The 15,796-nt window shown below is 36.4% G+C and overlaps 1 protein-coding gene across 1 annotated transcript; it reads right to left on the reverse strand.

Moving 5' to 3' along the window:
* Positions 1–229: 229 nt before the first annotated feature.
* Positions 230–7,306, reverse strand: LOC115431831 (extracellular calcium-sensing receptor-like). The gene is made up of 10 exons (XM_030152484.1): positions 7,155–7,306; positions 5,351–5,654; positions 5,090–5,176; positions 4,880–4,987; positions 4,602–4,772; positions 3,020–3,484; positions 2,709–2,939; positions 2,490–2,613; positions 1,385–1,857; positions 230–667 (listed from the first exon to the last, which is right to left on the reverse strand). Exons 1-10 carry the CDS (start codon positions 7,292–7,294, stop codon positions 230–232), a joined length of 2,541 nt encoding a protein of 846 aa, XP_030008344.1. The 5' UTR covers positions 7,295–7,306.
* Between the last annotated feature and the right edge of the window lie 8,490 nt (positions 7,307–15,796).

A 15,796-nucleotide genomic window follows, 5' to 3' on the forward strand; every position in this document is an offset into this window, starting at 1 on the left:
AAATTGCAAAAGTCATGAGTCATTTGGGAAAGTTATTTTTAAGAACTAACAAAATATATGTGATAGTATGCAAGATACATTTGTTTACTATTCAGCAAGATTAATGGCACAATGCCACCACCTGGTGGTTAAATGCTGCTGTGTTTTACAGAGGTTGTGAACTTTGTCACTTTTGTGTTTCCCCTTGGAGTAAAAGAGCATGAAATATGCACTGAAAGAAAATAACCTCTTAGAATTTATCAGTGGGTTTGGACATCAAATGTTTCCTTGTGTTCTTTTCTGGTCTGAGTAAAATGATGTAGCACTTTGGAGCAAAGATGCATCCCAGTAATCCATAACTGGAGGCCAGGATGGCAAACACCTCTGTAACTGTGGAGTATTTCCCAGGAGAGCTGATGTAGGCGGGTACAAAGGCCACCCACACAGCACAAAAAATGAGCATACTGAAGGTGATGAGCCTGGCCTCATTGAAGTTGTCAGGGAGTTTTCTCGCCAGGAAGGCCAAGAGGAGGCAGATGCAGGCCAGCAGACCAATGTAGCCCAGGACCAGAGCGAATGCAACGGCTGAACCTTCCTCACATAGGAGGATGACGATGGCGCTCTCACGTGGCATCAGCTGTCGGGGTGTGGGAGGAGCAACAACTAACCACACTGTGCAGATAATCACCTGTGTGCAAAGAAATATATACATTTTATCCATTCATACATTTATTTGCACAATAAACAAGAAAAGCAAGGATAAAAATGCAATAAATTGTGTAGGTGAAACAAGAAATATAAACAGTGAATGTGAAGTGCTTTTAGATTATATATGGATGGCAAAATGTACAATTGGTAAAACTGGTAAAATTTAGTATTCTCTAAAATATCATGGACCATATTTTTGGAATAATCTGCAACCTGACCTTCAATCAACATCTTCTTTATCATTATTTAAAAAGCATCTGAAAAGGACTCTAATTTACAAAAACATGTTATATCATTTGATTTGTATTTCTATTGTTTTTACTTTAGATTATTATTTCAGTCTTATCGTATTTATAATTCTTTTTTTTTTTTTTTTCTCCCGTGTATTGTTTATTTCTGGGTAGGCATTTACATAGGTCTGTTTTGGCTTCAATCCTCTCCTGCACAATGGTGTTGTCTTGCTGTTTATGATGTGTAAATAAATAAAATAAAATAAAAATAAAATAAATCTGACGGAGATGGTAAATGGGAACATACATTTTAACAAAGTAAAACTCAAAGCAAACTAATAAAAAGCACCTGAATTATACACAGTCCTTACATCTACTCTGAAAACCCCAAAATAAAAATGCAATATATGCTCTATTGTTTTTGTAATCAATGTTTCCCAAAGTTTAAATAAAGTTTAAATCCACACCTGAATTAGTGTACAGGAGGCGATGATTGCTTTTTGCTGTGCAGGCCCAAACCATTTCATTACTGTACTGCCTGGAAGTGTAGCTCTGAAAGCCATTAACACCACTATGGTCTTGCCCAGAATACAAGAAATGCAGAGGACGAAGGTGATGCCGAATGCAGTGTGACGCAGCATGCAGGACCACTCAGAGGGCCGACCGATGAAGGTCAGAGAACACAGGAAACACAGGGTCAAAGAGAAGAGCAGCAGGAAACTCAGATCAGAATTATTCGCTCTAACAACGGGGGTGTTCCTGTGCCAAGTAAATATGAAGACCACCACACAGGTACAGAAGGAACCAAAGAGGGAAATAGCCATGAGGGTGATGCCCATGGTGTCACTAAAGGACAGGAACTCCACTTTTTTGGGGATACACACTGTTCTGTCAGCACTGGACCAGAACTCTGGCAGGCAACGCACACATTCTATGGCATCTAAGGACAAAAGATAAAGACTGATGCTGATACAGTGGACAGAAACAGGACATCTGCTCTCAAGACATTAATAGTCACTTTTCCATCGGACGTCTGCGCAAAACTTTACTGATATTTACTAAATGTTGAAAAAACAAGTGCGTAATGCCGGTTTTTCCATTAAATCACAAATGCGATGATTTGTTTATTTATTATTGCGAAAAGACACGAGAAGTCATTCCATAAACATGGTGGCGAATGTAAATATTGTATTGATTTACAGATATATTCCTTATTATTATATATTACCTCTCTATCCCAGTCTGAATTTTAAAATTATTGGGTTTCCTGGTGTGTCCACACATTCCGTGACATGTTTCTTCTTCTTCTTTGTTGTAACGTGCGTCAACATCTGTTTTTTTAATTCACTTGACTGTAGTTGAGAAAAAAGCTCTTTCCGTTGCAGTTTTGCGTGATATACCATTTGCGCTATGCCTGAAAAACCACCTCTTGCAAAAACTTTTAATGGAAAAATGAGACTTTTGGCGAAATTGTCGTTTTTCCATTAGGTAAAATTTTATGCGAAAGTTATATTTGCGCAGTTTGACGGTCAATGGAAAAGCAACTACTGTAAGTATTGTGTCTTTCCTCACCAGTCTGATTGCTAATCTCCCCAGCTGTACAGACCACACAATCATGGCAGCAGATAGGGAAGTTAAGTCTGATTGCTTTCCGGGTGCCTGGTGGACAAATGCTGCTGCAAACCGACAAGGGGACCTGGGCAACAACGGAAACACCCTCTACTCCAGTCACAACACACTCACAGAAGATGGATTACAAAAATATTGCTTTAACTCTGCTGAGATCCCTACCTCGGTCAGGTTTCCGTTCCAAACAATATTTCTGGCCTGAATCTGGAGTTTTTGCTTCCCAGCTGTTGTTATTTCATCAAACTTGCCAATTGTGACAAACTCCACTTCCTCATTTGAGTTGAGCTGCCAGTTAACCAGGTCGTACATGGCTGCTGGGTCCCCATTCTCATCAAACTTGATTTCATCACCAAATGAGTTTAAGTAGTCCACCTGTTTTATGTAATGAAGCAGCTACAGGGAGAATAGAGCATATGGTTATTTGGGGAAATTACTAAAATCATCTACACAGAGGAAAACACATCTGACAGTACCTGCCAATTCTGTATGCTGTCTACATCTGGACATGCCTGCTGAGGAAAGGGCCCGTTCCCTTTCTCACAGTTTCTCATAGCCTTTAGTGCATGAGCAATAGCGTACACCGCCTTATACACATTATACGAAATCCTTAGCTGTGACACATCTGAGTAGATATTCTTCACACTTCCCAGTTCCTCTTCCCCAGAACATGGAGCTTTTCTCTGTTCCTGACCCTCAACCTGCACACCCAGACTGCACTGAAACACTTCTTCCCAGAAAGGTGTCAGGAAGGGGTCTTTATGAGCGTCTGGGTAACTGGGGTGTAGGCGAAGTAGGAAGTTTTGCAGCCCAGGGATGTGTGCTCTCCTTATGGCGAATCCCATAGAACCCTGGAGGATGCGGTGGTACTTTTTAGGGGTGGAGAGGACGGCGGCTGTGCTCCAGGCTTCACTGGCAAGCCACTGTATCCCCATGAGCCCCTCCCTGAGTAAAGAAAAGTGAAAATGGAAAAAAAATATTGACAGGAGATTATAGTATAGTATAGTTAATGTGGATATAAATGGGGGTTGTCAAATTTATTATAGTTCAACGGCCACATTCAGCCCAGTTTGATCTAAAGTGGGTTGGATGAGTACAATAAAAAGCGCAACAACCAAGAAATATCACATATTTCAGGCAAAAAAGGTACAATTTTAACAATATTATGCCTCAGCTTATCATTTACACATTACAACTTACAGATCATACTGGATCTACAAAGGCATAAAAGGGCCTGGCCAAGCGAAAGTGAACATCATGGTCAATTTCTTTTTTCTCCAATACAATGTTTTTGAATACTCAGCATGAAATTTTCTAAAACTGTGTTTGTTTGTTTGTTTATTTATTTGTTTGTTTGTTTCCTGCCATGTAAATAGAATACATTGTAAATTAAGAACCGTAAAGGATGTAAATGGATGTATCCAGCATAAATTCAGAATGTAAATAGCAATGTGTAAATAAATATGTTCAAAATATATGCCTGCATCTAATCTTATATTTCATAATAATCAAATACTATAAAGATTTTGAATGTTATGCATTACAAAAAACAGCATAAAGATATGTATTAAAAATAGTAATGAAACATATGTTGCCAAAGACTGATAATTTTATTAGTATCTTTATAAAATCTTTGATTATTATTATTAAGGTGCATCACACTGAACAAACACCTCACTCTGGATTGGATTCTCACTCCGTTATCAAAAGAAACATGGCGCTGTATGTTTGGATACACAAGGAAACCCAACCATTTTTTAATATGGTACGGAATAGAGGGGTAATAATTTATAATAATGAATATATCTGTAAATCAACACAATATTTACGTTCGTCACCATGTTTATGAAATGACTTCTCGTGTCATCTCGTGATAATAAATAAACAAATCATCGCATTTATGATTTAATGGAAAAACCGACATTATGCACTTCTGTTTTTTCGATATATGTAAATGTCAGTAAAGTTTTGCGCAGATGTCCAATGGAAAAGCCACTAGTGTAATTTTTGCATGACATAAATACTATGCTGATGTGAAAGCTCATAAGTTACAGTTACATGCCTGAGTACACCATCAAATAAAGTTTCTGCATCTTGCTCCACAGCAAACACCAGAATCACTCGTGCTTTGGATGACCTGATCTTGGAAATAATGGTTTTAATTGCTGTTTGTGCACCATTCTTAGGGATGATCTCATGAAGAGCAACACAAGCTCCTAACGTTCTCACCTAGAAGAACAACGGCAGAAGGCAGATTTCAGCGTATGCTCAAATTAACCAAAGGTCAAAACATCCATCTCAGTAGTAATTTTGAGCAATTTCAACGTATAACTCACTTTATCAGCAAAAATGTTTGCACCACCACGGCCATAAGCATCATCTCCTGCAATTACACCCACCCAAGTCCAGCCAAAATGCTTTACAAGTTGAACTAGTGCATCCACCTTGAAATAGATATAAATAAACACTGAGAAGGGATGTTTCACAATCAAACACTTAGTCTGTGTTTGTATTTTTGTATCATGTTATCAGAATAAGACTCTGACCTGGAAAAAGTCACTGGGCATAGTCCTTAAGAATCCAGGAAACTCTTTTTTGTCACTCAGACACGCACAGCTGGAAAAATAACTAACCTGAACGGAAGAAAATGTTAGAATACAATGCCACTTTTCTTGAAGATTAACAAATCAATTATTCAACAGTTGTTTTTGTCTAAGTATTACAGCTCTATCCCTACCCTTACTCAATGCCTTTAGCACAAAGTTAATGGCTGATATTCCCAAACACACACCTGGTTAGTGGCTCACCTGGGGAACATAGAAGACCCCGAGGAAACGAGCCACTACCAGAGACTGAGTCGAACCTCCATCTCCAATCACGACCGGTACAGCCCCGTGACAGATGCCCTCGTCCTGCACGTCTCCTCCAGTCCCTGGATCCCCCTTACTCCCCATTAGCTCCATCGCAGCCTTCAGTGCCTGGTGAGGCGTACTGCATGAATCATAAATCTTATAACCCAGTGTGATATTAGGAAGGAGTTTGCCTTCTCTGTTGATCTCCTCAATGGCAAAGATCATAGTCTGCATCCAGCGAAATGTTCGAAAGTTAAACCTGTAAGAGGAGACAGTGTTTTTTATTCATCATGCAATCATAAATACAAAGGTAGGTAAATGCTACTGCAAGTCTTCACCTTTAAGTCTCAGGTAAATCTTAAGTTTCTGTGGTGATAGTCAACTTGAGTCTCTGCCAAGTCATTCAGGTAAAGGTCATATGAACTTATGATTATCTATCACTATGAAAAGTGAAGCCATTCTGAGTGTCCTGAATGAACAACAATGATGAGAACTGTTTTAATATTATAATATAAATCATTTTTCATTCCCTCTATGTCTCCTATTACATCTTGTATGGTTTTTGGTTCAGTTTGTTTCTTTGTTGTTAACACTCTAGCAGCAAAACTATTGGTTGAATTCATACCAGATTGGGTTTATAGATTGCCAGTGACCCAGAATAGATCTGATTACATTTTGGGAAAAGTAGGTCAAAGTTCAAATTTTTTATGAATTTTTATTTATTTATTTATTTTTTTCATTTACTTATGATGGACCTTGTTTTGAAAAGCTATGTCTTTCAATAAATAAATAAATGAATAAATAACTACATTCGTTAGAAAAAATTATTAGACCATCAAAAGTCATCACAAACAATGGTTATGCAATCAAGTACTAACTCCTGTGTTTGTCATATGACTAAAACAGACAGAAAAGAAAACATGGAATGCCTAAAAGCACTGTTTTTGGCAGTACAATGCCATAGCTATTGATGTAAGAACTGAAGTGATTTTGGTTTTTATCAAGAAATCCATGGAAAATGGATAGATATCAGCTCTGAAATTAAACTTTTATGAGCTATTTTTGTTGCTATCATTATATTTGTCCAAACAAATGTACCTTTAGTTGTACCAGGCATTAAAATGAACAAGAAATTGAAGAAAACAAGTGTGGTGAAATATTTTTTTTCCGCGACTGTACATACATACATACATACATACATACATACATACATACATACATACATACATACATACATGCATACATACATACATACATACATGCATACATACATACATACATACATACATACATACATACATACATACATACATACATACATGCATACAGCACAAGTCTGAGTCAAGCTGAGTCAGATGAACAGTAAGTCTTTGTCAAGTCAGCTTTTTTATCATTGTTAGTCTAGTGAGTCTCAAGTCATAAAAGTGACTTAAGTCTGACTTTAGAAGTGTGACTTAAGTCCCCTGTGATAGTGATAGATGTGACAGTGAAATTTACTATGAATTGCATTATATAAAGACTGTACAGACACATATTTTATGTTTTGTCTACTGACGTTCAAGCCAACAACACAATCCAACAAAATCTATTCTCCATAATGTCCAAACCTTTTCTTACTTGGAATTGTACCACTTTATTTTACAAAATAAAGTTGTAAAACATAAAAGACAGACCTATGAAATCACTATAAAGCAGTTCTTTCTAAATACAACTGAGCATCTATAATTATACAAGACTTAGCTGAAAAGACCAGTCTTACCTGGTGCATTGAGTGGGTGGTGGTGTCAAGGTGAAGGACAGACTGGGTTCAATCACCATGTCATGCAGAGAGAAAAGCCCCCCCAAGGTGATGTCCCCTTTCTTCTCTAACACCGGCAGTGACATAGAACCTGGGATCATTTCACACTGTTCTGCTTCTCCTTGACAGGAAGTGAGCGTAAATACCCCTAACCACAGGAGACTCAAATGTAAAATCTTGGAGCTGACAGACATCTCACAAAACTCATCCATCCTCTTTTTATCATTTATGCTGTATCATGACTAGGTTATAACATTAAAAAGAATGTTTGGATGAAAAATGAGCCAAACAAGCACCTAAATAATATGTCAAAAGTAATCACCAAACACACATTCAACCTTTTCCCTACAGTATGAACTATATAGTAGGATATTTATGCTCCAGTAAGCTCTTAAAAGCTAAAACACTTCACCATGCATCTCAGCAGCTTAACCTATCGATCAATGCACTGAGCTGCAAATCCATCGGTTAGTTTCAGTCTGATGATTCTTCTTTACGTTCAACACAGACATTTGTAGTAGCCTACATATACTCTCCTCCTAATGTCAAATTTTATTTCCCCTGAGTTTCTGGTCGATGGAAACTAGAGCCGCTGTAACAACAATAACAGCGACAGAGAGGTGAACAGTAAATGACCTACATGGAAAAGAACATGAGCAGTGGCGTGTCACAATAACATGCTTGACTGGGCCTAACTAATCCTTTGTCAATGTGAAGTGACACTGGGCTCATGTCACCAGGTGTTACAGAGCTAAACTTACAAACCTTTTAAAACATGCAACAGTATTACCCATCAAATATAGAAAATCAGATACAATATTTCTGCATTATATGAAAATGTTTACAGAAAAATAGGGGGTGTAACTTAAGAGGAGGAGCCAAGATATGAACCACAGTGAAATATGTGGGCCGAATGTGTGATATAGTTTGGAAAAGGAGTTGATAGAATGTATAAACATTGATCTCTTTACAAAATGTACATGGAACTTTTGCTGAAGAGGTAAAGGAAATAGGGTGGATGTTAACTCTAATGACAGTGGTGTATATTAAGGCTGCACATTAACCCATAAGGACTACTTTTACTTTTACTGTGTTACTGTGTTACTTTTGTGACAGTCCCAAAATATTTTTTTCTCTATGTTTATGTTTTCTTAAGTGATTTATCACAATTTATTATGACATAATCCTCTGTATTTTATGTTTTTTCAGTGAACATCAGGTGTTTTCCCGTATTTAATTCTATGATTATGTAGATGTTCATTAAAGATCAGATTAAAGTTGAGGGTTATTATGTCAGAAACAGAGAAAACTGAAGAAAAAAGGACTTTTTCTGCAAAATCTCTCATTAACTGAACATAAAGCAAGTGTGTCCCTCTACCATCATTGATCCAACTCCATGGGTTTTACTGATGAATCAATGCTGTAGAAGATGACAGTGTTTCCACAGTATACTGAACGTCCAAACTGGTCATATCTGATGACCATGAAAAGATGAATAACTGTATTTTACACCAATTATTGACATGATTGGTAGAATTAGTGAAGTTATTAAACATTTTAGATCAGTAGATGGTTTTGGTCACTGGTGACTGCTTGGGTCTTTATGGGTTAAGGTGACATATAATGTAGGATAGATATCTTAGGTAATATGTGGTGGAATACATGTATATATCATATATTTTATATATTATATTTATATGAACTAATATAGTTTGTGGGTTGCATAAAAACATAATTGAGATAGTCATTTATGTATAAATGATAAAGAACGTTGTATGTAATTATCAATTATAGCATATTGTATATTGTATTTATACTGGCTTATACTTTCGTACGTATGTAGTGTTGTAGAATTATACATATACTGGCGTGTTAACCAATGGCGAACCACGGGTCATATTAATACCGATATCTAGGGATTGAAGTTAGTAAATGCGTCATTCCTGTTTTTAACTTCATTTCCTGTCATGCAGCGTGGTACTACACTTCCTGTCAACCGAGCAACATGATCATAAGGCTATTGTATTCCATAATTACTAATATCTCCTAAAATATTGGTCCTATCAACCTCACTCCCACTGAGATATTTAATGTGGAGATTAGACTATTCCTCAACTGAAGGTACCAAATTGGCCACCTGTGCATATACATGTTGTATAAATATAAATGGATAAAGTTTGAGTGTTGGTAATGAGTTGAGTTTGTGATAGGAATGAATATGTCTGTAGTTCAGCCCAAACATGAATACATTACAGATATCATGTAAATGTATGTATTTATTTATTTATTTGTATTGTCCTACATGTTTGAAAAAAGATTCCCTTCCTTCCTTCCTTCCTTCCGTCCTTCCTTCCTTCCTTCCGTCATTCATTCATTCATTCATTCATTCATTCATTCATTCATGTAGTGACAGGGTGTATCAGTGTTGTAATATTTGTCATTTACTGTACATTTAAAGTGAAGAAATGCAACCTGACTTGAATGCTAGACTTAAGAAAAACATACTCTTGCATTAAACACTATGCCATGGGGTTAAACAGGCTTACTTGGTTAAATTAATGAGTCATTAGGGTTTTGTGCATATCATTACTGTGGTCTACCCCCTCAGGCTACAAAACAAAGCACCACAGAGTCTGAAGCTCAGAGATTTTAACACACTGCATGTTTTGCCGCCACGGGTCGGGCAGGTTTCTTATTCGCTTAATATGTCCCTGTGTGACTCTCAGAAGAGGAAGGACAGAGATGCCCAGAGACAGAATTCAAAGTATTGTGATACAGTTGTTTATTTTCCCTGTAACTAAACCTTTAACAAGATCTTATGCTTCAAGAATCTCTCGGGGGAATGGGGTCGGCTTAGCTGTTTCTGAAAACAAACTGATTAGAGGTGAACAAACTGAGATTGCATTTGTATCCATTTTTTTTTCCTCTCATGAGTTTTGAGATAATTGACACCCCTGAGTATCGGATGCTCACTGTCATGTATTAGGACAATGTATAGACTAACAAACAGATGAGAAAAGCTGGCAGGCAAGAAGAAGGCAGAAGAACTAAAAAAAAAAAATAGTAAAGCAACAATATATGAGAAGTGGTATATGTAGGTCTGTAAGGATTTCACAGCTGTTGAAAAAGGAAAGTGTTGAAAAAGGAAAGAATGTTGACAAAAGCACAAAAACAGGAGAAATGTCCAAAATTTGGTGATTATTTATTTATGGCACTTGTCAGTTTATTATTGACTTAGAATTCCTGACTTGTTATAGAATAGAAAATGCCAAACACAAATTTTAATTCTTAATTTCCCATTATGTAATGCCCTGTGTTCCCTGGGAAAGCATTGTGGTGTGGGTTTTCTATTGAAGAACTACAGGAAGCTGTTAAACCTTGATGATGGTACGTGTTACAGATCCTTGGTAATGTCCCCAGAGCCATTAAAACACTACACACATTTTATTAGGTGTGCAGTACCAATAGTGAAATGAATAAATGTATAATGCATTTAAAATGGGCAATTAGTACTTTTTCCTCCCTTAAATTACACTCCAAATGATACTATTACATGATGTTGCTGATCCTGAAAACTGCAATAAAGCAGGCTAAAGCTACAACCTAAACTAAATATAAAAATCAAAATATAGCAGAATTATACTGAACTCCAACTTCAACTTCATGACTTTACTAATACTTTGTACCAGAACAGATCCTCTGTTGATGTTAAAAAAAAAAACAAAAACAAAAAAAAAAACTTCTGGGATTTACTAAAGACTCTAACTGGAAAGGCATTAACTGTGATTTCCTAAGGCTTGCGGCAGTTAATTTTCCACCAGTTGTGCCACTATTCAGCCAAGAAAAAAGTCTTAACCCATTAACTTCTGAGAAAAGAAAGCAGCTGAGATTTTTCACCTCTCCTGTTAATTTATTTGAAATGCCAGACTTATAAACGATCAGACCGTAAAAAGATTTCCCATTTTCCCCCTGCATTGTTTCTGGTTCTGTGGTCTTTCAAGGAAAGAGCACAAAGACTATTTCACTAAATGGCCACAGGCTCTAAAAAGAAAATGAAAATAGAAAGAGGCCAAAAGAAAGATTTGTTGAAAATAAACAATAAAATAAAATTCTGTTTTTGTTTAACTCTGAAAACTCTGAATGAATCTGTGTACCACATTTAGTTTATTACTGTAAGAAGAATAGACACCAGGGAGAAACCTGGGTTCATCAGGTCTTTTTCACGTCCCACCTGAACCTGACAAAGCAGTAATATGTGACTGTGCCACTTAAAGTTTAGTGTCCATTGTCACTTTTTATGTCATGCTACCTATAAGTTAATGTCCTAGCAGCAGCCTTTGACGATGAAGAGTAACACCAGTGACAAAATCTGCGGTAAACAGCGTCCACTAGGGGCTGGTTCAAAAAACAAGTCAGTCCCTGTGGACCCCCATGATAAAATGATCAAATTTACAGCTGATTTTTTGTTTGTTTGTTTGTTTTGCCCAGACAGCCCTGTCTGACAAAGTGTCAGAGGATTTTCTCATTTATTGTCCTTTTTTACAACACTTATGTGAAATTTCGTTCTGTGTAACTTATGAATTCTTGAGTTATGGCCAAAAAATGTGTTTTGTGTGGTCACTGTGGCCTTGAGTTTTGCCCTTTTACCATCAAATTCCAGTTCCTTCTATCCAAGTGGACACTTGAGCCAGATGTAATTAAATGGACATCTGAGAGTACAATGCCTCAGACCACAGCTGTCACTAGGACAGACACATAAACCAGGACAATGACAAGTTTTTATTCAGATTCAATAGCACTGACGTGTCTAGATAATGAGTACCCAGGGGCCACTTGAAAACCCTCAATGCATAGAAAATCTAAGGTTATCGATACAGAAAGATGGAATACATATTTAACACAAATGTGACCTACTGATACACTGCTCATGCTTCATGTCTGTTTCCTGTAGTGTGTTGAAATAGGCTACAATTACAGCAGCAATATTACCATCAATTAATTCTATGACATCATTTGGCAAGACAATTGAGAAATGACCAGGACAGTGACAGATGGCAGGAATGCAATGGAGGGGCACAGATGTTCATGGATGGTGTCCACAAACTCTGCTGGGCAGCAGCCTCCCAAAAATCTGGCCAAAAGGTCATCTGACAGATCTGTGGAGGTAGAATCATGATTCACAATCTGAAAAGCAATTATCTCATGTTTTATAAAATACAAGTCAGTGATAACCAACCTATTTTTTTCCTCTGGTTTCTGGAGGCTTAGTCTATGTGTGTGTCGTTTTATTGTTGTTTTCTCAAAGATTTCAAAGATTCAAAGACTTTTTTTTAAATTGTCAATTCGCTAGATGCACAGGACATGCAGAGAAATGAGCTACTGTTTCTCTCTCACCTTGTTGAATGGCATGCATTTAAGAAAAGAGGTAACAAGTGGTGCCAGGCACAACAAAACCCGCCCCCCACAAGTATTGCAGCTTATTTTGGCATCGATCCCTCTGATGACATCATGTCTATGCCTGTAGTGATGTCAGCATATCCAGTGCCTCTATATATGTGCCAAGTCTGAAGTAAATTGAGACAAAATTGATTTTTATAGACATTTGAAATTTTGCCCATTATAAATAAATAAGAGAAAAAAAAAGATTTTAAAAATTCATAAAAGATTTGAACTTTGACCTATTTTTCTCAAAATGTAACCACATCTATTCTTGGTCATTTGTAATCTATAAACCAAATTTGGTATGAATTCAACTAATAGTTTTGTTGCTAAAGTGTTAACAAACAAAAAAACAAACATAAAAACCAAACCAAAAACAATACCCCTCACCTCCCCTTCAGGGGACAGGATATATATAAAATAAGGATAAGAATGAATAAGTAGTATAAGGAATAAATTATAACGGAATGTTAAGTGTTTCTGAGCAGAACCTTTGCATTTTCGACCCATTTTGCACCAATGTAATTATAGTATTGACAATATTTAGGTAAGAAAAGTAAGCTGAGCCTCGATTTCTTCCATTTTTAAAAAAAATTTAAAGACTTGTTGCTGCCACTTTCATGTCTGTGCTGGATTATGGAGACATTTATATAAATGTGTGATCACAGTCGTCAATTATATGCTATTGATATGGTATATTACAGCACTCTAAAACATGCACTCATCGCTGTGTTTTATACGCTTGAGTTGGATGGACAGATCTTTTTACACACAGACTGAAACACTGGTATTCTTTTATTTATGAATGTATTTAAGGTCTCATATTTAGTGGTCTACATCCGTTGGAATGATTGATAAATATAGTCTGCGGTCTCAGGATGTTATCTGTATGTGCTCTGAAAGTCAGAACAGAAGTGGGAAAAAAAGCACTTACATTTTCTGCTTCCTCTGCCTGGAACAACCTACAGAAGGAGCTAGAAATGGAATTTAAATATAGTCAAAGTCAGTCTAAATGAATGAGAAAAGGATGAATCTGGATGGAGATGTTTTTTAACCTGCTTTAAAGTGCTTTTAAGGAACATTGCTGAATACTTTTAGTACCTTTTAAATTAATGGTGGTGCTCTATATGCATATGCATATTTTTGGTATGGATGTACTGTATGGTAGAAATGTCATTCTGTAACTTCTGCTGCTGGTGTCTTGGCCATTACACTCTGGAAGGCAAAAAAAAAAATAACCTAAATGAGTAATGTTTTCCTGGTTAAATAAATAAATATGCATTTGTCAGCATTTTCTAAATGTACCGCTGTAGTGTTTCCATTAATGGCCTTATTTTTCCTGCTGAAGTTTTATAATGAAACTAAAATGTTTTCCTATAAGTATAACTCTTATCAGTGTAAATGTATTAATTGTTCATGTGGACTGAAAACAGAACATTTTAGTGTGGGCAGATGCTACAGTATCGCTACAAAGGGACTGAAGTCAACTCCCTGGCCCAGTGACCTGTGCTAGATTCATTAATGCTATTAATGCTTAATGTTAGCGCGACACCTACATGCAACACCCTCAGTTAAACACCACAAGTACACTAATAAATGGGGTATTTAAAACAAAGCTTTAATAAAACCACTATTTATTTATTTTTAATGGCACAATGTCTGATCCCTATGAAATAAAATAAGTTAGTGAGTGACGTGAGTGCAGTATAATTAGGATTTTTCCTCTTTTTTTTTTTTTTTTTTATAAAAGGTTTGCTGTCATCCACATCAAAATCCCATTCTCACAGCTCATATGTGACTTTTTTGACAAAAGAAATCTCCTGAACCCACCAGGCACTTTTCTTAATAATTTTAACGTTTTTTTTTTTTTTTTTTTTTTTTTAGTAAAGTGACTATCTCATATGCAACTGAAAAAGTGTCAGAGACCTGTCTTTGAGATGTAGAATTTCAACTAGATCTTTTGTTATCAGGCTTAAATAGGGTTCCCACTCTTTCCCTGATATTATTTTCCAAGACTTTTCCTGGAAATTTTTAGTTGCTACAGCAACAAGTTATCATGTCATTCCCCTGTCCCTTTCATTCTTTGGAAATGTTCTTTTCTACAGTTGTAACTTGTATTTACCCAGATTATTACTATGTTTATTGCTGTGATGTGCAGTCTATGGCTATAAGTTATTTATGAAAAATAATTTTGACAAATGTATCATAGAATAATGCAAACACACCCACAGATTACTGCGTAGCACTTCATTCAAATGACAAACTGGAATTACAATGTTCAACGGGGCAATTCCAAACTGAACTTTCTCCTCTCTCTTACTTTTTCTCCTGCACTTCCTCTAAAAATATTTATATATTAAAAAAAAAAGAAAAAAGGAAAAAAAAGAACACTGAAAAACTATTTCCTTTGTTTCATCTCATTTTAGGCACACAAGGTCACAAAGTAAGAGGAGGATAAATCATTTTCCAGAATAACTTAACTGTTTCCAGGACATTTGACCTTTCTCCACATTTTCCATATGTTTTCCATGACTGGAAAATTGGTCAGTCATTTTCCAGGTTTCCCAGGTCTTCCAGGAACCCTATAAAACCCTAAGCACCACAATGAAGGAAAAAAAACTAAATTAAATATTAAATTATGAAACATCTATAACAAAATAGACATATTTATTTTGTATTATAATAATCTAGGTCTTTAAATTCAATATCAAGTGATAAGATGAAGAGTGTGTGTGTGTCAGGGTGTGTGTGTGTGTGTGGGGGGGGGGGGGTGGCACTTGTTTGTGAACTTGAACATAAAGAAAAAAAAATCAGGAAAATATGTTTTAATCAGTCACAAAAAAACAAAATGCACTGAAGTGTAACACACACATGGGGAGCACTTAAACATGTTTTTGTGTATTTGAGAGAAGGGAGATGGCGTCATGGTGTTATGCTAAACCTGCCAATTTACCTTTTACCCAGGTGGCTGAGGAGGGAACAAGGGGCCATCTGGGCAAGCAAAGACAAGCAAGTGTTTCCGACAAGATTGATGACATGTGGGCCCGAGGCAAAGAAACAGGAACTCACCAGGTGTTGTGTTGGTTAATTAATTTGGATTTTTAATGGAAGGTGATCTCATCTCCTTCAAAACATGTTAATGAGTAAAGACCACAGCTAAATGA

This window comes from Sphaeramia orbicularis, chromosome 13 (assembly GCF_902148855.1).
Source record: "Sphaeramia orbicularis chromosome 13, fSphaOr1.1, whole genome shotgun sequence".
Lineage (NCBI taxonomy): Eukaryota > Metazoa > Chordata > Actinopteri > Kurtiformes > Apogonidae > Sphaeramia > Sphaeramia orbicularis.